Source organism: Tympanuchus pallidicinctus, unplaced genomic scaffold (genome assembly GCF_026119805.1).
Source record: "Tympanuchus pallidicinctus isolate F22 unplaced genomic scaffold, pur_lepc_1.0 scaffold1, whole genome shotgun sequence".
In the NCBI taxonomy this organism is placed as follows: Eukaryota; Metazoa; Chordata; class Aves; order Galliformes; family Phasianidae; genus Tympanuchus; species Tympanuchus pallidicinctus.
Window position 1 is genome coordinate 81,087,336 of NW_026294618.1, and position 24,372 is coordinate 81,111,707.

Here is a 24,372-nt window from a genome sequence, read left to right on the forward strand (position 1 = left end):
TTTATTATCCAAATAAAGCATTTGGATCTTAAACCCAGCAATTTCTTGTTATGTAATCGTGAGCAGGCTTTTTAAAGTACAGCAGAACTGCTTAATCCAGTGCAGCTCATTTCAGACCAAACAGTGAAGACAAATACTCATGGAATCACAAAGATAAAACAGAACTTCTGAATGTGCCTCACCTTCCTCTTAGGCTAGCCAAGTTTTTTTCTCCAGCCTGTTGAAGCAATCACAGACTGTAATTCTCTTGCTCCTGAATCAGCACAATTTTTGCTTTTTCGAATCCTGCCCAAGAACCAGAAAACTGCTTACAGCCTAGAGCAGTAGGTCATACAAGGACTGTACTGCCAAAGAAAGTTCTAGAGAAGTATAACTCTTGCCACGCAAAAGATGGATCACATATGTTGCTGCAGTAACCTTTGGTTACACGATAAGGAATTTATATCTTGAATGCTATTATGAAGGTGAGATTTTCAGAGTCTGAGATGCCCACTTCTGGAACAATTTTGTAACAACCCTGTCACAAGATGGCTTCAATAAAGCTGAATACTTTGAATATTGCAGGAAATATTTTTAGAATCGTTTTTCAGTGAATTTTCCCCTAATTGTTACATGAAATCTATTTAATTTTAACAACTTTCTAGCGATCCTAATTGCACACAACTTATTGTAACATGACAGTCTTAGAAAAAAAAAAATCATATACGGAGACTGAAATTTTCTAATTTTGAACACGGCTGAGAGAAAACAGCCAGGCAAATACAAATTAATTCCAAAAAGAAGTAACGTAACGGGACAATCATCTTAACAATCATCTTAACATCCATCACTTTTACACCAAGATGACTATTCTCATCTGTTAAAATGACAGCACAGAAGTTGTGAAGGTTCTCAAGAACACTATGATTCTATCCAAGTTTAGTTGTGAACAAGAACATAGACAGAATAATGTAAATCCAGTGGTTCAAATTGAGGTCCCCCTCCAGTCGCCATAAAAATAAGCCCTTGAGAATTCAATCACTACAGTAGAACATACGAAACAACTTTTCTATCAATGCTTAGAACTATTGCAAAAATAGAATTATTTTGCAGTGAACTAACTACTCAGCGTAAACCCTCAACATTGAAGTAGCAGTGTTGAATATAAAAAGCCATCAGCTACTATGATAAAAAAAAAACAGTACAAACCAGCAAAGAAAACTCTGCACTAAACTGATAATGATACTGATTTCAATCCATTTTCATGCCAATACTGTACCCTCCAACTAAAAAAAGGATTATTATATTTTAAAATACACCTGCTTTTATAAATCTACTCCCCTCTCAGCTGGAAAAAGCCAGCTAAAAATAATTACACTTTTTATTGTGAGAAACACACACGCCAGACTTCTTGAAATGTACATAATGCTCTCAAGCACAAATACAAATAACCATCATTCATGTGGTAAATACCTGAGGGAAAGCTATTCCACCGAGTTCCAAAAAGATGAAGTTAGTACAGTCTGGGGGCTCCTCACAATCAGGATACAAGCAGATCTCAAGCCACCTCACTCTAGCCTTACTTTTTCCAGCTCTTTATACTACACTGCTCTGAATAAAAGAGAGCAGGAATAGGGTCTGTTTCATGCAGCAAAACCCAGTCTATCAGCAGGCACTTTTTTCAAGACCTTCATATGCTGTATTAATCCCTCCTTATCTTCAGTACTTCTAAGAGTATAGCTGCAGAAACAGAAGTTCCATTACCTACAATATGCCAAAGTATACCTACCTTCATAGCTTTAATTTAATACATTACCATTATCTTAAGCTGTTTTAATGTCCATGACATATTAAATTTTTGATTAGGAAAGAACAACTGGCTCAAGTCAAAATCAGGAGTACAATAAATTAATGTCATGTAAATCAAAAGGAGATGAACTTCAAAGGTTTAGCCAGTGATTTATCTTCCATTTAATTAATACATTCCCAGTGTATCAGTAACTTAGAAAAGCATAGTCATTCCCACCATTCCTGTAAACACAGATGAGCAAATGCAATTGAAAATAAACAAAACAACAATAACTCTCCCACCCCCAAAAAAGAAAACAAGTATCATCTCTTCCTCTGCAATGAGAACCTCCTCAAATAAGTTCTCAATTTTTCACCCATAGGGTGCATAATTGCATGCTATTTATTAGATGTTGAATATGAAGCCAGTACTAAGTTCACCTGTCACAGTATGAAATTCTATTCAACCAGGAGAACAGAACTGAAAGTTTGCTGAAGGGAATTGCCCCCCATTTCACAATACTGGGGGAAAACAACATCATTTCATATGCAATTATTCTTCAGGTTGCGGGACTTTATTAGTAGATAATTGTAAGTGTAGTTCTTGGTTCAATACATAGTAAGTCACTTTGAATTACACTTTATTTACTGGAAACTCACCCACAATATCAACCACATCAGGCCGGATAAGTGGTTCTCCTCCTGTCAGACGGATCTTCTCTACGCCTTCTTTCACAAACAGTCCAGCCAGAGTGATTATCTCCTGAGCAGTAAGTAGCTCTGATTTAGGAGTCAGCTGAACACCCTCCTCTGGCATACAGTACTGACCTGAAACAAAGAACACAGAAATAAATGGCAAAAAATACTCAGCAACACTTAATCTAAAACTGATATGCAAAATGCACCAAGTGCAACCGCCTTTAATGGAAGCCAACTGATTGCCTTTCTTACATACAGATCATAAACCATGTGTTACAAGCAATTTCCTGGTTTCCTTCAAAAGCAAACCCACAACTCATTTGATGGGTCTCAAAATTAGATGGATCTACTTAAAAAGAAAAGCTAACTTTATTTCTATCTAACCTGCATTCAAACACACACACCAAACTCACCAGCAAGCATGGGAACATAGCCACAGACTTTGTAGATGTAGCTGTGGGAATGCCCACGTACAAGCTTTCATGCTTATCACACACTTATGTATACAAACATCTAAAGGCACTTCAATCCAAATCATAGAATACCCTGAGTTGGAAGGGATCCACAAGTCTGTTCCACTACCCAACCACACTCGTGAAAAACCTTTTACTATCAACCAATCTGAACCTACCCTGATGCATCTTCATGCCGTTCCCTTGGGTAAACCATGCCAAGCCTGACAAAAGACCCATTTTTACTAGATCCTAAGGCTTGCTCCTGCTTCTCCATCCCATCAGTTCAGACCTAGATCAGTTTCTAACTGACCTGTGCCATTGCTTTGCCAAGACAAGAAACATAACACAGGGCCAACATACCATTAAGTACTCTAGCACTATTCTTGGCATTTGCACAATGTGTTTCTACCTACTAGTGAATAAGAGCTTTGTGCAAGAAAGCACACACTTACACCTGAGGTTGCACTTCTCTGTCAAAGAAATTCTCAAGTAGTTGTGCTGACGCCCAAAGCTGTCGGTCAGAAAAGCAGAGAAGGGAGCAGCATGTTCCAGCAGAAAACGTGCTCTTCTTCCTGAGCTTTGCAGTTCCTGTAAAGAAAATCAGAAATGGTTAAATATTTGAATAGCAGTACTCAATATATACTTGCCACGTAAATTTTAATTTTATCTCAACAGATAATTATTATCTTTCTTTTTCCCTCACCAGGACAGCAGCACAAGAAAAACCAATGGCTTCTCCTTATGGCCCAAATTGGCCACACAGTGATTAGTTTTCTTAATTCCATATAATAATATTATCAGCTTTCCCATTTTAAGATACAGCCACTTTGCCACAGGTGCTTCAGACTTTTTGTGCAGCATAGGAGGCAGTGTTTTTCAACTGTGTCTCTTTGTATCTGAGACCCAGTGATCCAGGAACACCACCAGTCTCACTGTAGCTCTCAGATAACCAAAATCATTTATAAGGGTCCCTGTAGTTTAGCGCAAAATAAATAAAAATGGATGAAACTCTGCATCTCTGTTTGCATCCCTTCCAGCTTCCAAATACAAGACATAACATCCTATCAATAGCAAAACCAAGTTATTGCTGTACATAATTATGGAGTTTCATGTTTGCTTAAAGAACATTTACAGAAACGTTTTCCTGTCCAAATCTGAACAAGTGAATATTACCAAAATGCTTGTCTTTGATAAAAGACAACAAATATGAGGTGAGTGGGATTGGAAGAGAGGTATTATATGATCCTGAACACTCCAGCTGTTCAAGGTGTAAAAAATTCAGAATTTTAATAATGTCTTCATTGATGAAATAAATATTAAGATGATTTCTACTGACTTTTTTTTCTTTTTTTTAACAGAGTATCATACTCCGGAGCAATACAGCCTTTGAGAAGCACTGAATCAGAATGGCTTGGGTTGGAAGGGATCATCAAGTTTCAACCTCTCTGCCATAGGCAGGGTTGCCAGGTGCTAGATCAAGTAGTAGATCAGATTGCCCAAGGTTCCATCCAACCTGGCCTTAAACACTTACTTACCAGACCACTTCTAGATAAAGTGGCATTCCCCCTCCCCCCCCAAAGAAGGTGAAAATTCAGCCACAAAATTGCACCTCCATTCAAAATCATGCTGGCTAGCTTTGACAGGCCACAATAGATAAAAGGGTCACATGAAGTTTTTTTACAAAAATCTGAGATGCAGAATGCAAAACTAGACAAGATAACACAAGTGGCCATTTAGGTCTCAGGCTGCAGGATGTGCCCAAGCTTTCTGTCAGTGTCTGACAGCAGCAGTGGGCACACTGGGCGAGGTGCACTCAGGTCAAAGAACTGCTCAGCACAGGAGTTGGCAGCTGACTGACAGAGCTTTAAACTAGACTTGAAGGGGGAAAGGAATAAAATCAGGCACGCAAGAGATAAACTATAGGATAGAGTGCCAAAACATGAAGGACAGCACACTAGTGAGAACCTTGTCTGTTCCATGAGGTGCCAGGTATAATGAAGAACATTTGAAATATTTCTACATCAATACACACAGCAAGAAGATAAAGCAAGGGGACCTAGAAGCCTTGGCTCAGTCCCAGAACTGCAATATCATTGTGATAAGCTGTAGTGGAAATGCTAAGTGATGGCTTAAACCAGTGATTGAGCACCTGGTGGCAAGGCAGGGCCAACCCAGGGGACCTCAGGTGAATGCAATGTACCTGAGTGACCACGAGAGGTGGAGTCAGGAACTACCCCATTCCAAACCTCATCTAAGGGCTGCCGCTGGAGGCAAGTGTATGTTGCTGGAGATTACTGCCTACCTGAGGCCTTCTCTGGGTAAGTAACTTCTTTCCTTTATTTCCATGGCTGTTGCATTTGAGCAAACCCTCACTTGTTGCAGCTATGCCCTCGCTGTTCTGCTGTGCTTTCCATTGTTACATAAGCAAAACCTGGAGGGAAGTCTGGGCCTTCAGCAGGAACAAGCAGGGGAAGCTCTGTGTGTGGCGGGGAGGGAGGGGGGGTGGACTGTAACTAAGAGTCATCAGCCATGTGCCCCAGCACAACTATATCCTGAGGTGCATCAGGCCCATCACTGCCAGCTGCAACTTCAGATACCAGTAACTGATGTTATTTTGAGTCTAGCTGAGCCAACTCTTTGACTGCTGGTAAACTTACAAGCAGGAGCAGTCATTCTTGGCAGTATAATCTTCCCATCAGCCTTTAAACAATTTCCTGTGCTTCCTGATCTAAATGGCTTTGTGATTAGTTAAGGCCTCTGAAAACAACCTTGGTTGTGGAGGGGCTAAAGAAGATGCAAGGTGGATGGCTTCAGAGCTCTGAAAGCTTCTGTTTAATGCTGATAAAATGGCATACTTGTTTCCATGTGCTTGCTTATCTCCCAGACAAAATTTTTCAGTTTCTGTTTTGCTCCAACTACAAGTGGAGACCTCCAGAGGGTGAAAGCCAAGTCCTTCACAGTCATGTCCTTCCCTCCTTTGCAGTAACAAAGATGTCTGTGGATTAATGTTTGTACAGCTATTGTCACTGACATGTATGCTGCTCAGATTCATTCTTGCACAGGACTCTTCTCCCATGTGCACAGGAAGAACAACTCATGTTTTCTTAATCTCCCTGGGGAAATGCTGCAGCCTGTGCACTTATGGATTGTTTACAAGTTCTGCACAGCTTTATTTTCCCCAGGAAATCAAAAACTGGGAGCTTACTTTGTTAGAAGAGCTTGCTCTTTCTCATTTAGTATGAGAACTCCTTAGAAAACCAGTCGAAGAAGAGCCTAACTAAATATTCAGGCTTAACTCCATTTGTTTCCCAGCTAGAAAATATGAAGATAATTTAAATACTGCTATTCCCAAATCACAATGTTTGTTCTTTGAGAGTCATGCTACATTCTCATCAGGCTATATTTCTGGTGTTCTCCTATCTGTTATTTTAAGAAAGTGTCCATATTTGAAATGAGAAGTACATCCATGCTTATTATTTTAGTCCTTCCGTGCAGAGCGCTCCCCTGCTTCTTTCTCAGTCATTCATTTTTGCGCTTTGTGTAGGATGAAACCTCCTTACTCATGGCGTGTGAAGGCAGCACAGCATCAACCTTCTGTCTCCCCACTCTGGACTGAGAATTACAGGTAAAGTAAGAAAAATGCTATTCTCTCTTGATAGACTGAAGTCAAAATAAGTGAACTTATTTCATTAAATGGATGTCAAAATAGCATAATTTCTTTACAAGAACAATGATGTGCTTGAAGTAACTTTCAGGAAAAAGTGATCAGTGGCATGAGATTAAAGGAAGCAATAATTTTGTTCCTGAGTCACATCTACTGTGTGTGGCAGAGCAGATGTTACAGACATGGAAACTAAAGCAGACTTACATGAGGAATAATATTGACCTTCATTAATTACTCTGAAGCAACTGTCAAGAAGCAATATTTAAAGAACATGTGCTCACCAGGCAGCTAGTGTTAATACTGCTTAAAGATCCTGTTGGAGATAACTGACTTTTGTTTCTTGTTGGAAAATACTTCTCAGTGCTGGAATGGTCAAACAAAAAGTTTCATAGGGTTGCTAGCACCAGTCATGGTCTTGTCTAAGAGGAAAAGAGTAACTGACAGTGGAATTTTCAAGCTGTTAGTTCAGTTTCTGTCCTGTTTGATGTCACAAGGAGGAATTAGGAGACACCATGAATTCAAGAGTACCCAGGTTGAGTTCCAGAAGTGAATCCTCTATTGCCATATCTGCCACTGCAGCCAATGCTGACTCATATTAATCAATTCCTCAGGGAAGGCTAAATGTCTGAGGCAGAAACCCAGATACCTGGTTACTGAGAGCAAGGAATAAGCCTGCTCTCATCCAATCTCATAAGCAGGATTTTCTGACGGGAAGGAGTATGGTGAGATTGGATCTTGAGGCACTTGTAGCCTCTGAGTGACCCACTGAACAGCAAAAGCTGCCTGCTACCATCCCAAGCTGAAGGGAAATGGTTATTCAATTCCCTACAGTTGGAAAAGAAGGGTGTTGTGACTATTTTAAACTACTGATATCCAACTGTATAACTTTCTGATTCAAAAGGCAGGGCTATTACTCCCTAGCCCCTACTCCCCTCTATAATTGACAGGAGAGTCTTCTGTACATAGGAGTATGCCCTGTCACAAAGTGTGCTACATCTGATCTGTGGAAAAAGTAATTTCACCCTCTAGGATGTCAATCCTATGTTCTAAACCAGTGCTGAAAGAACAAGTGCTTAGATGACTGCTATATTTTGACAAGCTGTCAACCCTTCAAACCTGCCAATTCACCTGTAATTTCCACAAGAACTCTTCTAGCAATCCAGTAGAATTGGAACCTGTCATCAGTATTAATAACAATCAGGAATACCACAAACTGACAGACAGTGGAAAAGTTCAGTTAAACAAGAGCAGAGAGCTCCTTAACAATGCAATATTACCAAACAGTTCTTCTGGCCTGGCCTCAAGGACCACCACAACAGTGTCAGCATGGCTCCTGCTGCCAAACCCTGCAGGCTCTTTCAGCTCCTGCAGTCCTGCTGGACAAGTCCATGCACCAGTGCTGCCCTCCCAGCCTAAAGGCCTAGCACTAATCTGCCAACATCTTAGATACAACTCAGCAAGAGCTCTTCTGTTTCATGCCTCACCTCTAATGTCTTGGGTTAGGCAAGCAGTGAGGTGTCCTTGTTCAACATGGAAGTCAGACAACCACAGAGGATGAAATGGGTTTAAGTAGGTCAAGTGCCAGAATGAGGTCTGAGCTGGGAAGTCCAAGACAAATGTTTTTCTGAAAGCTCCACAGCTGCTGCACAACAGTTGGCCCTAAACAGCATGCTTCAGTTTCGGCTTCTGGCACAGAAAGTGCTGCTCATGGACTTTGAACAGCTACCCACAAAATGGAGTGCCAGGACACAGAGTTTCAGGCATGAATGGACAAGAAAGGCCATATGAGGTCTGTTCTAGACTAGCTGGGCTCTTTCCTTTACTCCAGTGAGTGCAAAGAAAGTTTCAGTCAACTATGTTTAAGTTACGTGATTTACATGAGCTGAAATTAAACTTCATAACAGAATGCCAAAGACTTTTACTTTCCTTAATGTTATCACTCAGAAGCCCTATTACACTAAGAATCCTGTGTTCCTTGTTGTATTTTTGCCCAGGAACTTCTTGCTTACAATAAAAAGTTATATAGGAAAATATACCATTTTGTAGTTGAAATACATAATCCTACAAAATACTTTCTTATTCAAGAATATCATTTAGATATATATGATCTTGTGTAGAAGATGACAGGCTGGCATTAGATCTTCCACTGTTAACTGTAAAACCATTTCTGGAGTGATTCACACAACCAGAGATGCAGGAAAAGGAGCTCTCAGAGTACCTGTTGCTACCTGCCATTAGATAATCTTTAAAAAAGGGATTCTACCCTTGGCAATAGAACATTCAAACTGTTACCTTGGCTGGCAACTGTATCATAAATACTAAGATATGAGTATGTTCAATCATGTAGACTAATCAGTCCAGTAATAGTCCAGCCAACTTCTGGGTTTTACTCCTAAGCCATTTACCATCAACTTCCCAGATATTTATCAGATATCATAAGAAGTTTGTACTATCTTTGCTTCTGCATTGGCTTGGTTGCTGTGACCTGTAAGGTTTTAGCAAGTATTCCAGCACACTTGTCATTGGTTATTGCCACATAAACAAATCTCCCAATCACTTTCATACTCTCAACCACTGTGTTTTTTTCTCCTAAAGGATATAGGTGTTTCAGACCTACGTGGTAAAATCAAGCTTTTCCAAAAATATTCCTGACTGTGTGCTACAGCCACTTGATTTATACAAAGTAACTGGTCGTGCTGGATAGGGCCCTAGGCAGCCTGAGATAGTGGTTACAACTCTGCCCATGGTGTGAATTTGTAACCCAGTGATCTTTGATGTCCCCTCCAAACATTCTATGAGAATTAATTCTAATCAGAATTTATTAAAAAAGTTTAGTTTAGAGGAAAAAAAAAAAAAAAAAAAAAAAAAAAACAGACACAAAATCTCAATAAACTTTTGTAGGTTGTTGAGCCAAGTAACTGTTCAACAAAGCAATGTACAAATCTGTTTGACTTTCTGTAAATAAGTAAGTGGTAGTGAATGCATCCAATTCTGGTGACACAAGACTGGCAGCTTTAGGTTGCAGTGTGCTTGCTGAAGCCAGCCATGCAATCAAAAGAAAAATCAATAAACCACCAGTGGATTAGTCAGGATGTCGTACCCTGCCTCTGATAGACGGCTGTGCCTTAACGCAGAGCTTTTTCTCTTACATTTGGGCACCAAGAAACCAAATGTATCTGAGGGATCTGAAGTGAAAGTGGGAGAAGCTGGAACTGAACAACACACAACACCTTTGTTTACTTCACGTGAGGGGCTGAAGAAACAGTTCCGTGGTACAGCTCACATGGCTATTCAGAACATAACCACCCCTAATTTTGATTTGGGGCAGCTCAAATTTGATCTCAGCAAAGTAAGGGCACGGAACTGATGTATTGTCATGCTAAGTTTGCGGACTGCAAACTTATTATCCGTTATTATCCACTCGTCTTTCCCATGCAAGTTACCTAACACCGTTTTTGCAATGTGATCTCGGGCGAAGCCAAGATCCCCGTGGCACCCACCTCGGCAGCGGCAGTGACGGCACGGGGACCTTACACTGCCCACAGTTACTCAGGGAAACTTTCAGAACTCACACAAAGCGTACCGAGGGAAGCCTGGCTCACCACCAGCAGCGCCCCACAGTTTACGTCCCCTCAATTTTACCCGCAGGACACAGCGTCAGGATTCACAGCTGCAACCTCTGCCTGTGAGGTCAGGCATCCGCCGGCGGGACCGCCTTAGACAGCCACTCCGGGAGGAGACCCACCGACCAACAGGCACAGCCCCTGCGGGCACACCTGGCGCCGCACCGCTCTCATTACAAAGCCGATCCCCGGTCGCCCTGCGCGCGGACTCACCTGAGCTCGAGCCGCGCCGGTGGGTGCCCGCACGGGCGCCCCGGTGCTGCACGCCCGGTCCTGCGCCGCCCCGAGCGCCCCCCGCAGGAGCAGGGGACCCCCGCGCCGCCCCCACGCCGCCGCCATGCGGCCCGCGACACTCGGGGGGGGACCGGCACGGCCACAGCGACACCGCCTGCCGTCACGTGGGGAGGAGCGGCGGCCAATCAGAGCGGCCGCAGAAGAGGCGCTGCACGCTGGGAATTGTAGTCCGGTCCCCTGGGGCGGGTGGTGCGCAGTGAGGTGCCCGGAGGCCGAGGTCCAGCCGGCCCACGCGGGGCAGGGTCCCAGATGTCGCTCGGGAGCCCCGCATCCCGCACTGGCGAGGGCAAAGCCTCCACCGGCCGCTTTGTCATCTGTTTGTCCCCGCCCTTGCCCCGGCCCTTCACGCGATGCACGTGTGCAGCCCCGAGGCCTGCAGGCCATGTGGGGTCTCCCTGAGCACGGCTGTGTAAGGTGCTTGATGGAAGGCCTCGCACAGCTTACTCCAACAAGTCCCCACAACGACGGTCTGAGGACCAGAAATCCTGTTATCAGCAGTAGAACGTTTCCTGTGAAAGCAAAGACTTCCTCTTCAATCTCTGTCTTACAAGGGAACAAGGTAAAACTTTGTCAAAAGACCGAACTTTTATTTCTATCTTTATGAGACATTCCAACAAACTTAACAAAAACCAACTAACATTTTGGTTTCCCAGCACTCTCCCCTCCACTCCCACCGTTACACAAGAATGGATCTTAGGAAGAAGTGCCCTGTGGCCCACCATCCTGGTACATACCAGCTGCCTGTTCTCTCACATGATCAGACTGAAGGTGAGGTTGTTCTGAACTGTCTCATACCTGAAAGGAGGACACCGTTCCCCAAAAGTTTCCCCTTGTTCTGTTGGCTACGCTTTTGAAAGACACGTTTCCGTACATGATTTCTTCTGCTCTGAGCACTGAAATGCTGCAGCTCTTGTATTGCTGTAGCTGGTGAGAGTACAACTTATGCACCGTGCTGCTCCTGTGATAAATCTCCTGGTTTAAATCATGTCTTTTTCCATTACCAATTTCTTATGCTACAAAGACATTAAGAATTCCTTGCTGAGATGTGAATGAGAAATCCTGCTTTCAGTAATACCTGATATGTGATTGACTAGACCCTATAATTGCTTGTGTCAGCTATTATTTCAAGGTATAGTTACATGTATTGTTACAGATTCATACCCTTCATCGGGTTATACTTAAATCCTTACTCTTTAGCGAAATGCCTTCTTATGTCTAATTCAGTCTTTGGCATTTAGACTTTGTTCAGTCTGTAGACTGAATGTAACCTGGTAGGAAGATCTCAAGGTTTAATGCAATATTATTTTCTTTTTTAAATCTGAAGGCCTTTGAAAACAAATAAGGATTTGAATGATATGTGACATGGCCAAATATTATCTTGAAACCATTCTCATCAGCATGGGATTTTTGAGGTATTTTCAAGGGAATGCATACACAGATTGAAACAATGGAGAGGATAACAAGGTAAATGCTGATTTTATTCATAATTTTCAAAAAATGCAGAAGCAAGCTTGATGGTTACATTTACATTGCATATGTGAAGGGTTACCTTTTCCTGTAGAGCAGAAATAACTCTAATTAGAGGATTTCCTGACTTTAAGTGAACAGCAAGTGATAATGATAATTAAGGCTGAAATACAGAAAGGAATTTAGCTTTCTATTAAATGCAATAATTGTTTAAGTGAATATTTCAATTGAAAAAAAAAAAAAAAAAAAAAAAAAAAAGCATAAAGATCAAAATTAATTACAACTTGAGATAGGGACCAAAAATTATATATTGTTAAAAAGTCCACAGGATTCTCCTTTAATTATTTTTATCTTCAATAAAGGGACTGGTTCTAGAGTTATTTTATTTAAATACTGTATTAAGCTTGACTTACATCTGTAATACAGTAAAGATGTACATGTCAAGAAAGTTAAAAGTGAAATGTCTTTGAATACGTGAAGATATTTTGGGTTTTATTATGTGTAAGTATAGGCATTTCTCAGTAAACAAGCATAAAATCAGCTTTTACACCTCCAAAGGCAACAACTCACTCTCAGAAGTTGCTACTGTTGACAGAAATGCTTATCTAGAATTTAAAAAAGAAAAACACAACAGCAGCATAAATGCAAGGATTATCTGTGTAAGAGATAATTCCATTCTACTGGAATTTACTGGAATACAGTCTTATCGTTTGTTCTGAAGAGTGAAAGTTCTTGCACAACTGAGACAGTGGCTGGAGGTTGATTTTCTTTGCCTCTCTCAGCAGCTATCTGAAGAACTAGTACTCAGTGAGGAATTAGAGGCTTGAGATTTATGTATTTAAGCTGAGGTACTGTGCAGTGTGATGCCCTTGCATTGTAACCAAAGCTGTGTGTGACATTCCATCATGGCAAAAAATACTTATCTACATCTAACTGAAAAAAGCAGTGGCACTTTAGTGAAGCTCAAGATTGTTGTTCAAGGCAGTTTTAGGATCCACAGAGACTCTTGCCACTAGGCTTTCAGTTGTCTTCCATACGTTATGCAGACTTTCATTTGTGTTTGGTACAGAGTAATTCCATAGTGCGACTTCTCAAGAGTGCAATTTCCTGCCCTTACCACTGCTGCTTTCTTGTCTGACTTTCGTGGAGCCTAGATTACAGAAGTCTAATCTGCTGTGTACTTCCAAGATTTTGCTGAATTCATGCTTAACATGCTTAACACCTCCCCAGTCTAATTCAGCACAGTTGCACAGAGCTTTTCTCAAGACACTGCAGTGTGCCACTCGCAAAAGTCAGCGTGCTGACCAAGAAGCATCACACCTACATTGGCAATCAAACGACAAAGTCCGCTACATATATACCAGTGTTCTGTGTGTATCTCAGAGTTTATCTCAGAACAATACAAAAATATTAAGTGCTGGACTACTCTGGTGTTTCAGATAAGGATAAATTTTTAAATGCTTTTTAATCATGAGATAATAATAGAAAGGTAAAGGAGAAAGCACTATGTGAGCTGATAGACCTGTTACACTGAGTCATGATTGCCTTGTTAACCAAACTAAGCACACACTGAGAGTTGTTTCTCAACACCTTATGAAACATTGGGCTACAGGGCAAAGTGTAAAATGTGAACTTGTCCTCACGTGTGGCTGGAACACTGCCAGGTCTTGTACTGCGGCTAAAGAAAGGATAGACTACAGAAATTCTTGTCTAGGATGAGATGAGGGAAAACCTGCATATCTGACTTCCTGGTATTTGAGCAGGAAATAACTTTTAGAAATTGAAAAAACACTTTCATTTTTTTGCCTGTTCCATGCAAGCAGAACATCACCAGTCTTGGCATCTGTTATTAATAAGCAACATAGGCCTTTCTTTAAAGGAACTACTGCTGGAGGTTCACTGTTAAACATAAGAGCAGAACTGCCTTAAAACGTCTCACAGTTGTTCATAACATTCATTTCATAACATTTTTCAATTCAAAGAACACCATTGCATAATTACTTGTGTTTGCAGTTGAGAAATCCTAGGTAGTTGATAAAGCAGAAGATTGAGTTGTAGTTTGCTTTCTTCTTTCCACTCCTCCTTCTGTATTTTCTTTGATGTCTTCCAATTTTTCTGCTTTCAATAATGATAATAATAAATGTTAATTTAATGCTGCTAAACTCAGATAAAAATGTTGGCATTCTCTGTTTGAGAAAGCAGTATATAGTGTACACGGCAGTAGAATATCAAGGAATCCAACTGATTGTTCAAAATAAAGCTAAGTTTACACTTGTCAATACTTCTGCACAGCTACTCTACAGAAAGGGAAGTAGGAAATGCATAAAAAAAGATTGTGATACACAGTGGGAAAGTGGGAAAAGAAAAGGAGGAAAACAAGGGAAGGAAATAGAGGAAGAGAAAAAAGGGAGAAAGGGAGGGAGGTATGGCAGGAAGGGGAAATATTATTTGCTGTGAGCTTAAACTCATTTCTGTACAGCTTTTTCTTTCTCTTTTGACTTCTTTCCTTTAAATGAAATAGTACTGTCAAGCCTTCGGAATGGCACAATTGAAGAACAATGGCACTATTAGCATTCCTGTTTTATATCGACAAGTTCTGTGAATGACAACTGCTGAGCTTTTGTTTATCTGGAACAAAATTGCACAGTTTCACCCTTTACATAAGATTGCTGATGAGCAGGTCATTTATGGGCTGACCACAACAACTTTGCTTGTCCAATTGGACGTTTATCATGTTTACGTTCTGTGAAAATAAAAGAATAAATGTAGTGATGTAGAACAGCCCCACCAAATAAGATTGATGCAGATATAATCAAAGGAAGGATTAGGCAAATCCCTTTCTCAGCTTAACTTAGTGGGAGCTGATTTTACCCTCATTAGCTCTACCATTTATCCAGTATCATTGCTGTTTTTACTCTTTTAGATTTCATCTCTGTGTTTGGAACAGCAATCAATTTCATAGACTCATAGAATGCCCTGGGTTGAAAAGGACCTCAAAGACCATCTAGTTTCAACCCCCCTGCTATGTGCAAGGTCACCAACCACCAGACCAGGCTGCCCAGAGCCACATCCAGCCTGGCCTTGAATGCCTCCAGGGATGAGGCATCCACAGCCTCCTTGGGCAACCTGTTCCAGTGTTTCACAACCCTCTGTATGACAAAATTCCTCCTGATATCTAACCCAAACCTCCCCCATCTCAGTTTAAAACCATTCCCACTTGTCCTATCACTACCCACCCTTGTAAACAGCCGTTCCCCCTCCTGTTTATACGCTCTCTTCCATTTATTTGGCTTGACATATGATCTTATATGATAGATATTTCCCATGACATTTGCATTAAGAAAGTGCAGTAGTGTCAACAAAAAACCCTTTTTGACATCCCAACAATGCAATCCACAAGAGCATAGACCTTCAAGACATTTTTTTGTATGTGTGTGCTGGAAATGTTTGATGCAACTTGAAAATCACTTCTAAATAGTGATGTATACTTGCCTTTCGACTTTCACACCAGTAACCAGCGTCCTAGTCTACCTAGGGAAGTATTTACTTTGTGGTTGTATCTTGGCTTACTTTGTTAGACAAGCAAAATTCCAGTCAGTTAAGCATTCCCTCAAAGCAAGTTAAACTGTAACAGACAACATTTTCAGAAAGTTAATTTGTATCAAATGATCTTTATCAAATTAAAAAGTTATAAGACATAAAAATAGAGCAAAATAAAAGAAATTAGAAGCAACATCAAGGCATCTTTGTGGGCGGTTGGCATTATTGTTTTGTGGAAGTTTATATCAAAGACTGTATTTTTACAGATGCTGTATTTCCCTATTTAACATCCCAGAGATATTTCTGTCATTTCACATCCCCCAGACACTGTAGTTCTGTTCAGATACTGCAAATCACAATAGAGAACAGTGGTTAAGCAAATGTAATCTCACTGAATATTTCCCTCTTACATCTCTGGCTATAATCGTGTAAAAGAAAGGCAGGAAAGATCTGTTTGCAGATTCACTCTCTCCTTTGATCTCCCGTTCCCAATGTTTTCTGTAAGCTGTTTTTCAAAAAATATTCAAAATGTAACAGTGTTTTGAGAAAGCTTTCCTTCAGTTTTCAAACAGAGGGTAATTACCTTTTTATGCATTGTTTAGTCACATAGATGAAGGGAAAGAGAAAAGAGTTCTGCTCTTTTCAGGGGAGAAAAGAGTTCTGCTCTTCTCATTCCTGCCACTCACCTTCACATAAGTGACTACAAATAGTCTATTAGGTTACAGAAAATCAAGCCCTGGAGAGGTACCTGTCCAAACAGTAGTACTCAATCTAACCTCAGAGAAGCCATCAGACCAGAAGTTGCAAAACTTACAACAACTATGTCTGCTACATTTAAGGCTATATTGTTGGTAGTACCTGCTTTTCTAAAGCTTTTCACCCATTCTGGTAATTAGTCAGGTCTTGTGACTGGCTATCTACTGAGTCTCTGAAATAGTTTGCTGTGGAGAAGTGAGAGTGAGTTTATTCCAAGGAAAATGCATTTAAAGCATTCTATTGGCTTTGTATTTCTTTGTAGTTAGTGATTCATTAGGCTCTCGGCCCTAGAAATTTTGTCTCCTGACCCAGTTATTTCAGCTTCAAACCCTCTGACTGTAAAGCTACAAAAGAAGGAAAATTAATTATAAAACAAAACATGAAAGTGGAATAGGCTGGTTTGATACTGACTTGAGTGGGCTTTTGTTTGCTGGAAAGACTGTCCTCTTAGACAGTGGAATGCCTTTTTTGTTGTTGTTATTTTGTTAAGCTTGGCAGCTTTGCCTGTTTTCGCAATCTGGTAACTTATCTCCAATATCAGTGCAGCAAAAGCTCTGCTCTCTTGGCAGCATCATTTTCAGTCAAAGAGGTTTTGTGTTGTGGCTGTTTACAAGTTTGTTTCTTCTTCTGACCAAAGAAAATAACTTTATCTTGAGTAAGTCTTCCTTTTCCAAGTGGCATCCTCATGATGAGGCTGAGCACTTTTGGTAAATGCAGCATGGCAAAAAAAATGGGGAGAAGAAGGAGAAATGAGTGAGGACAAAGCAGAAAACGTGGGACTAAGACATTAGATTTTAGTATTTACCTTAGATTTTATGAACAGCTGGAAATGGCACCTACGTTCAAGAAGTCACACAACCTTAAGACTTGAATGACTGTAACATTCTAGAAGGATTTTGCATTTTTCAGTTAAAGTGTGTAATTGTTCCATAAGATTTCAGCATGCTTTAACAAGACAGTCTCTCTCCACATAATTGCATTTCTTCCTGCAGTACAACACAATCCCTCTTGAAAGCCAGATTGCTTTAAGCAGGCATGGAAGAGGTGAAGGAAAGACCGTCAGTGTGATGGTTCAGTGGGACTCTGAACTGACAAAAGGATGCAGTTACTGCCTTGTTTCATGTGTCCACTGCTGGGAATCAACACCCTATTGGATTAATGCTGTTTTCCTCTATTTTCTTTCTTTCCTCTTCTGAAATTTAATATCACAATGACAGGCTATTGTCCTCCACAGCCAGTCCCTATCTTAAAGTTGCAAAATCAAGTACTTAGGGAAAAAGTAGCCCTAGTTTTGACATCCATCTTTGAACACTCTTTGTTTGTTCCCTTACATAAGTATCCTCAATGTTTAGTCTCTTTCCTGTATTTTCCATTCCCTTAAATTCTTCTCTCAGCTTCTGCTCACCTGTTCTACTGTCCTTTTCTAGTCTTTGTTTCTAATCTTTTCTTTAAATTGCAAATCTGCCTTCTGCCAACTGTGCATCTGAAATTGGTGAGTGAGAGAAACATATTTACACATGACAATTTATCAAAGCAGGAATAGATGCTCAGAGTTATGGGAACTGGGGGGAAGGTTGTCCCCCCCCAGACAAACAAACAAACAAACAAACAAAAAACAACAAGACAACAAAAACAAAACACCACCACTGCCAAAAAACAAAAACAAACAAAAAAACCCAGACAAACAAAAAAAAACCAGCCACGAAGAAAAATTACTAGCAGTGTGTCAATTGCAGCCTTTGTTAGAAAGTTTGCTATCTGAAATATCAGATTTTCATGTATTTCAAAAGTTACAGCCTCTAATTGCAGCACTGAGATGTCCCTCTCATGTCACCTGAACAAGTGATGTGACTTCATACTTAATTTTTCTCTTGTGTGCAGCCCTGCCTTCAGGAAAAAGGATTGTTTACAACCTCATTACCTGTAATTTCAGAAGGCTGCACTGTCTACATTAATTAGAACCTGGAAACAATTTGGCTCTTCCTATACCTCTCTTTGGCTAGAATAGGCACACTCATCCCAATAACAGTTATTAATTTTGTAGCCACAAGAACCAATAACTAAACAAAATAACTTTCTTTTGTGGTTCTTACTCCCTCCATTTTTGAAGGAACCTTGATTTGATGAGTCTGATTAAATCCTCATATTTAATTATAGTAACCTAATTTATTTTACATTCACTCACTGATGAGAGCTTCATTATATGCTTTTACTTTGAACTTTGGCAAAGTTACAGAGAACAGGAAACCTGCATAGTTCAGATTCGCTCTCCAGTAAAGAACGGTGAATCAGAGGTGACTCAAACTTTGTGCCTCGTTTGTTGGCAGTTCAGAGAAAGTCCTTTTTCAGTTTACATATCTTAAGGCTTAAAAAGCAGCATGTAGTGTCAGCAAGGTTTTCAGGGGATGACTCTACTCTTTTCACATTAAACACAATAACTATACTGTACATTGCAGCAGGGCAAGGACCCTGTTAAGCTGAAGACAACAGGGCAGATAAAATCACATGGTACATAGCCTGGATCTGCAGTGGTGCCAGCTCAGATCAAGAAAGGCATAGAGATAGTGCAACAGCATCTGCATCCTAATGGAGATCATCTGTGTGAGTGCAGCAAAGCACTGATAAAATTGTTCTGCTTCTGGAGTTACTGCTTTACGTCTAGCGTAGAAACATTAGCTCTGTGCTTATAGTGCACCATTGATGTGGTTTTGGAAGATAGCTGAAACACAGACTTAATAATAAAAGCCCTCAAGGATATGAAATAGGAATATCTCTTCACTTTTACTGCTGATGTGCTGGGGCTTAACCCAGCAGGCAGCTTAGCACCACACAGTCGTTCATTCACTCTCTCTCCCCAAGTGTATGGGAGAGAGAATTGGGAAAAAAGGTAGAATTTGTAGGTTAAGATTAAAAAAACATCTACTAATATAGAAAAGGAAAGGAGAAATAATAGTTTTTTATATATTTTCTTTCCAAAACAAGCAGTGCACAACACAATTGCTCACAACCTGCTGACTAATGCCCAGCCAGTCCCCAGGCTGAGGCTGTCCTCTCAGCCAACTCCCCACAGTGTTCCTGTTTTTTCATGTGATGTCATATGCTATGGAACATTGCTTTGGCCAGTTTAGGCCAGCTGTCCTGGTTCTGTCCTCTCCCAACGAATTGTGCCCGCTCACCCCCCTCACTGGCAGGCCAATATGAGAAGCTGAAAACTGATACATCATCGGCTCTGTGCAACAGCAATCAGCAACAACTAAAACACTGGTATGTTATCAACATTGTTTTTTTGCTGAAACCAAAACATAGCAGCATACCAGCTACTGAGGAAAATCAATTCTGTCCCAGCTCAAATCAGGATATTATTGTAGTTTGGTATCTGAGATCCTGCAGGTCCCAGCCCACAGTACAGCTGCAACAGCTGCCCACTTATTAACTGTGCCAGTGTTTCATTTATTTTTCTCCTAAGGGTGAGGAAGAAGTAAAGTTGCAGTAGAACTGACACAGCACATTTGTGTAAAAGCCTTTTATCTGTCACAGACACCAATGTGCATCCTAACACCTAACACAGCTCCACAAACTGATTGAGTGTAGGGTAGAAAACGGAGTGCAGGTGTCTGAACTCCTAATTTCCTGCATTAGGAAAATGACCTAATGATTGCTTTGCAGTCTGCACCTGCTATCACAAATCAGCCTTGTGGGTCTACAAACCTGTGGGTTTGTATTTGCCATTGTTTTCATACTTTGGCACATTCTGGAAGGATAGGGAATGACCGCTTTGGTTGGTAGTGGAAGAGCACAAAACCTGTGGGTAAATGAAAGAATACGAATGAGCACACAGAAACACCCACTAAAATCCTATCAATTGAAAATCATAGTAAAGAACTCGTGCTATTACACTTTTCTATGAAGAGGTGAATGTCCACAGAGCCCTGGCCTCCACATCCACACCAGAGGAGACAATACCTCTCCTGAAGACTTGGCAAGATATGCAGTGGGAAAATAGCCAAGGAAGTTGGGAAAAGGTAAAAATAAAAAATTAAAAAAAAAAAAAAATTAAAAAAAAAAAAAAAATTAAAAAAAAAAAAAAATTAAAAAAAAAAAAAAAAGAGCCTTGCAGGTCTTGGTCCTAGCAGGACTGGCTCCACTTTCTATAAATTGTTAACTAACTGTGGGTCACAACAAAGAAATTGTCAGGAAACTGCAGTAAGTTTGATAGTGCTGTCAAAATATTTGACTAGCATAGAAAGCTATAACCTTAAACATAATAAAGCATTCCCATTAAAGTTCACAGTATGCAAGGAAAACCAAAACCAAACTAAGCAAATTTAACATATTTAAGACAAAATATAGCTTTAATATTTAAATGAAACCTTCTAATCTCTGGCTAATTGCAATCTATCATCTTTGGTCTATAAACTTGAACATCTCAAAAGCATCTTTTCTCTGTTTATTTCTGTATTAACACTTTAAATATTGTATTAACAATTTTTTTTTTCCTGCCATATATATTCTCTTTTTATATATTTGCAAAAATAGTAAAAAATATACTAAAATACAACTATAGATAAATTCTGAGATAAAGCTTAAAAATTTGGACTTCAGAAAAATTTTCAGTGGAACACATCCTTGGATAAAGGCAATTCAGCAGTCTGCTGCTTTGGAAGAACTACACTGTTGAACAACTCACTTATTTTGTTAATACAGTTGTTGCCTGAGGGGGGAACAGGGAGTCCTTCAAGTAGAAATACAATTCAAGCAGTTGCTTCATCATTGGCTTTTGCTTTGTACAATAATTTGCAATCATCTTGCACCGGTAAATGACTGCATGAGCAAAAAGGGCTACAGAGTACTGAGCACTTTGATCCAATTTTTCTCAAGCAAAATTAAAGAAAAGAAGTTTGTCCTTGGAAAATAAGTAGGATATGCCCCTACTCTTACTAATTTATTTATAATTAAAATATTAACTTAGTCTTGAGGAAGTTTAAAAAGACTTTTTTTCAGACTGAGAGACTGGAGAATGAGAATGTGTAAAAGTATTTTTTGAGAGCACATATATTTCAACAGAGTTAAGACCAAGACAAAAGCCACTAGCATTTTGTACTCTGCTTATTTTTTCAAGTGACTGAGTTAGTATGATGTTGAGACTTTTGTAATTCTTTCTGTTTCACTACTTGGTAGCACATTTTTGTCCGCTTTTCCAGTAACTATGAACTTTAATTATCACAGAGGTACCTGGCAGAGAGAAAAAAAGGGGGAAAACTGACCTAAGATTTTTCCTTATGAAACTTTGTGGTACAGGAAGGGATTCTGAGAGTCATTGAATGCATCGCCAGCTGTTGGAGATGGCCACGTCACAAACTTGCACCTTTACTCTTGCTGAGTATCTGGTTTAGAGCCAAGGAGTTCCAATGACTACAGAACTTATAAACTTTCACTTGTCACAGTTTGTGCACAAGCTGACAGCTGTCTTATACACATCTCTCTCCTGATTTCTGTCCATGTGTACCACTTGTCAGAACAGATGAATGGAATGTGCCTCATCTGCGCTCTTCTTAGATGTGCTGTTATGGTGAGCAGGAAATTCAAAAGCCTCTCCCAGCACTTGTTCTGCCATAATTAATTTTGCTTTTGGGTGATTAAAACTGTTCTTACAATTCTTTAGGAGCAGTGTGCCCTGTAAGCGTTGCTACTTTCTGACTGAATTGTTTCTGGAGGCCCTCAGCCACTTGTCAATTGGCACTGAGAGTCCAGAGAACTGCCATAGCACATGCATTGATCATTTTTCTACCTAACTCTGTTTGCTCCTTTCCAGTTTTAAGAAGAAAACAACTTTCTTCACTTGTGTCACTACTTAAACTAGGATACATACTACATTCTACGATACATTGAAGCAGCATCTCAAATATGAACTCTCCCTGACATATTTAAACTAATCTTTTCTCAGTACATTTGGTGATAGATTTCAGAACATGATCCCAAGATATGTTTGTCTTTCAGATACTGTTTTGTCTTAGTGGTAATAGGCAAGCCATGATGAGTAAACACAAGTTCTATCATTTGGTTGACAAGGAACAAGCAATAATTAATGCTGCACATGCATGACCTGTTTTGTGTAACTTAATTTTATTTCTATTACACAGAGCTTCATGGTAATCCGGTTTTTATTGATATTCAGTACTCCTCTGGTTTACTAATGAGACCAAAGTGTATGCAACAAATTTCAGAGTATCAGTTTTCTGAACCAGCATCATGACCAAAAATGACATATCCTGAAGACCTTTGCTAGTCATTTTTTCCTAGCTCTTCTTTTTCAGCAAAATGTTCTTTGATATTTCTGATGGTTCTTAACCAGCTTACTGTTTTCTGTGAGCCCTCATCTCTTCAATTAGGTTTTTCACCAGGCACCATTTTTTAAAGCAAACTTACGTAATTTCTTTTCTCTAAACAAACAGGTTTTTTTTACTGAAAAATATTCTCAAACAATATTAAAAAATAGCAAAATTTGTATTTTCTAAATTTAGTACATTTCATTCTGTTTTCCAGGTATCTTTTTTTTTTTCCCCTTCATTTTTTCTCCCTAACCAATTTCTGCATGGAAAATAGTAACTGTTATTTCAGTATTATTTTTCTGTGACCGTTGTATTCTTTGATATGCTAGGTTATCCAAACTGCACTTCTTTTCTCAGTTTTCTCTAAACTTATGTTAATTATCCTATCACTTATTACACAGAGCCCCAGAATAAGACCTTGAGGGTTGTCTGCTTCTAGACCAGGATGAGCTTGTACCCATGTTGGAGCAGGCTGAGTGAAAGACTATGAAGGTGATGAGAGGGCTTACACACCTCCCTTATGAGGACAGGCTGGGATAGTTGGGGCTCTTTAACTTGGAGAAGAGAAAGCTCCAGAGAAACCTCACAGTGGCCTTCCAGTAGCTGACTTTTAAAAGGGTATAGTGAAAATACTAAGTCATAGCTTGAAATAGTGATTTCAACACCTGGTGGGAAGGCAGGGCCACTCCGGAGGAGCTCAGGTGCATGCAATGCAGCTGAGTGACTGGAAGGGGTGGAGTCAGGATCAGGAGTTGGGGGGGGAAGCAAGGGTATCTGTTGCTGGAGATGCGTGTCTGTGGTTTTCTAAAGGTAAGCAGTTCTTTTTCTTCATTTCTGTGGCTGTTGTTCTCATTTGCTGCAGCTGAAGGCTTTGCTGCTCTGCTATTATCGTGACACTTTCCATTCCATTGTAGTATTATAAAGGGCTTGTTGTGATAGGGTGAGAGGAAACAGCTTTAAGCTCTAGGAGGATAGTTTTGGACTAAATACTAGGAAGAAATTATTTACTGTGAGGGCAGTGAGACATTGAAACAGATTACTGCTTTGGCAAGGGGGTTGGACTCGATGATCTCTGGAGGTCCCTTCCAACCCCTATAATTCTGTGATACTCAGCAAGGTTGTGAATGCTGCCTCTCTGAAGGTGTTCTCAAGGCCAAGCTAAAGGGGGCTTTAGGCAACCTGGTTTAGTGGGAGGTGTCAGTGCTTCTAACGGGGGGGCTGGAACTGAGTTTTGAGACTCAACAAGGATAGAGACTTCCAGAACCTCTCTGGGCTCCTGTCCCAGTAATTGTCCTCATTTCTTTATAACTTTATACGTTATTCAATGCTAAGTTACTCTTCTGCCTTTATCTTTCCCAAGCAGCATGTGGCTAACACATGCTCTCCTTACAATCGCTACTTCAGCGCAACTCAATCATTTAGGAGTGGGCAATGGCGTTGCTTCCATTGCTTAGACTCCTTGTGTTAATAGATATACACACTATCTCCCAAATATTTAGTATCCCTACCTTGACTTAAGCAATAGTGTAAAGGCCTCAAAACTGAAGATAAATCTTTCCAAGTTTAAGTGTCAGAGCTAGTTCGCTTCAGCTAGCAGGAGCATATAAGTAGCACTTAACCACCCAGCACTAAATAGCATATAAACAAGCATGTGTACATGACTGCTCAGAATATGGTATAATGAGGTCTCTGCCAGATAGAATTGGGATCTATCTGCATGGTGTTAACATGAGACTGCATCACACAGTAAGGATTTATTACATGGCAAACAGGGAATC

The 24,372-nt window shown here is 40.2% G+C and overlaps 1 protein-coding gene and 1 long non-coding RNA gene across 7 annotated transcripts in view; one reads left to right on the forward strand and one right to left on the reverse strand.

Moving 5' to 3' along the window:
- The window catches only part of MOCS1 (molybdenum cofactor synthesis 1), a 33,644-nt gene extending 23,066 nt beyond the window's left edge, over nt 1–10,578 (reverse strand). For 3 of the 4 annotated variants that reach the window (XM_052683267.1, XM_052683300.1, XM_052683289.1), the window contains exons 1-3: nt 10,422–10,578; nt 3,374–3,509; nt 2,428–2,595 (exon numbers count right to left, since the gene is read on the reverse strand). In XM_052683267.1, the coding sequence (XP_052539227.1) occupies nt 2,428–2,595; nt 3,374–3,509; nt 10,422–10,547 (430 nt within the window). In that variant the 5' untranslated portion in view covers nt 10,548–10,578. Of the gene's footprint in view, nt 1–2,427; nt 2,596–3,369; nt 3,510–10,421 lie in introns of those variants that run through there. The other variant, XM_052683278.1, reaches the window with a different exon arrangement.
- Nucleotides 10,579–10,622: 44 nt separating this feature from the next.
- LOC128080789 (uncharacterized) overlaps nt 10,623–24,372 on the forward strand; it is a 335,835-nt gene continuing 322,085 nt past the window's right edge. For all 3 annotated transcript variants that reach the window (XR_008206887.1, XR_008206889.1, XR_008206888.1), the window contains exons 1-3: nt 10,623–11,061; nt 11,156–11,270; nt 11,827–11,966. This is a non-coding gene — a long non-coding RNA (uncharacterized LOC128080789). The remainder of the gene's footprint in view (nt 11,062–11,155; nt 11,271–11,826; nt 11,967–24,372) is intronic.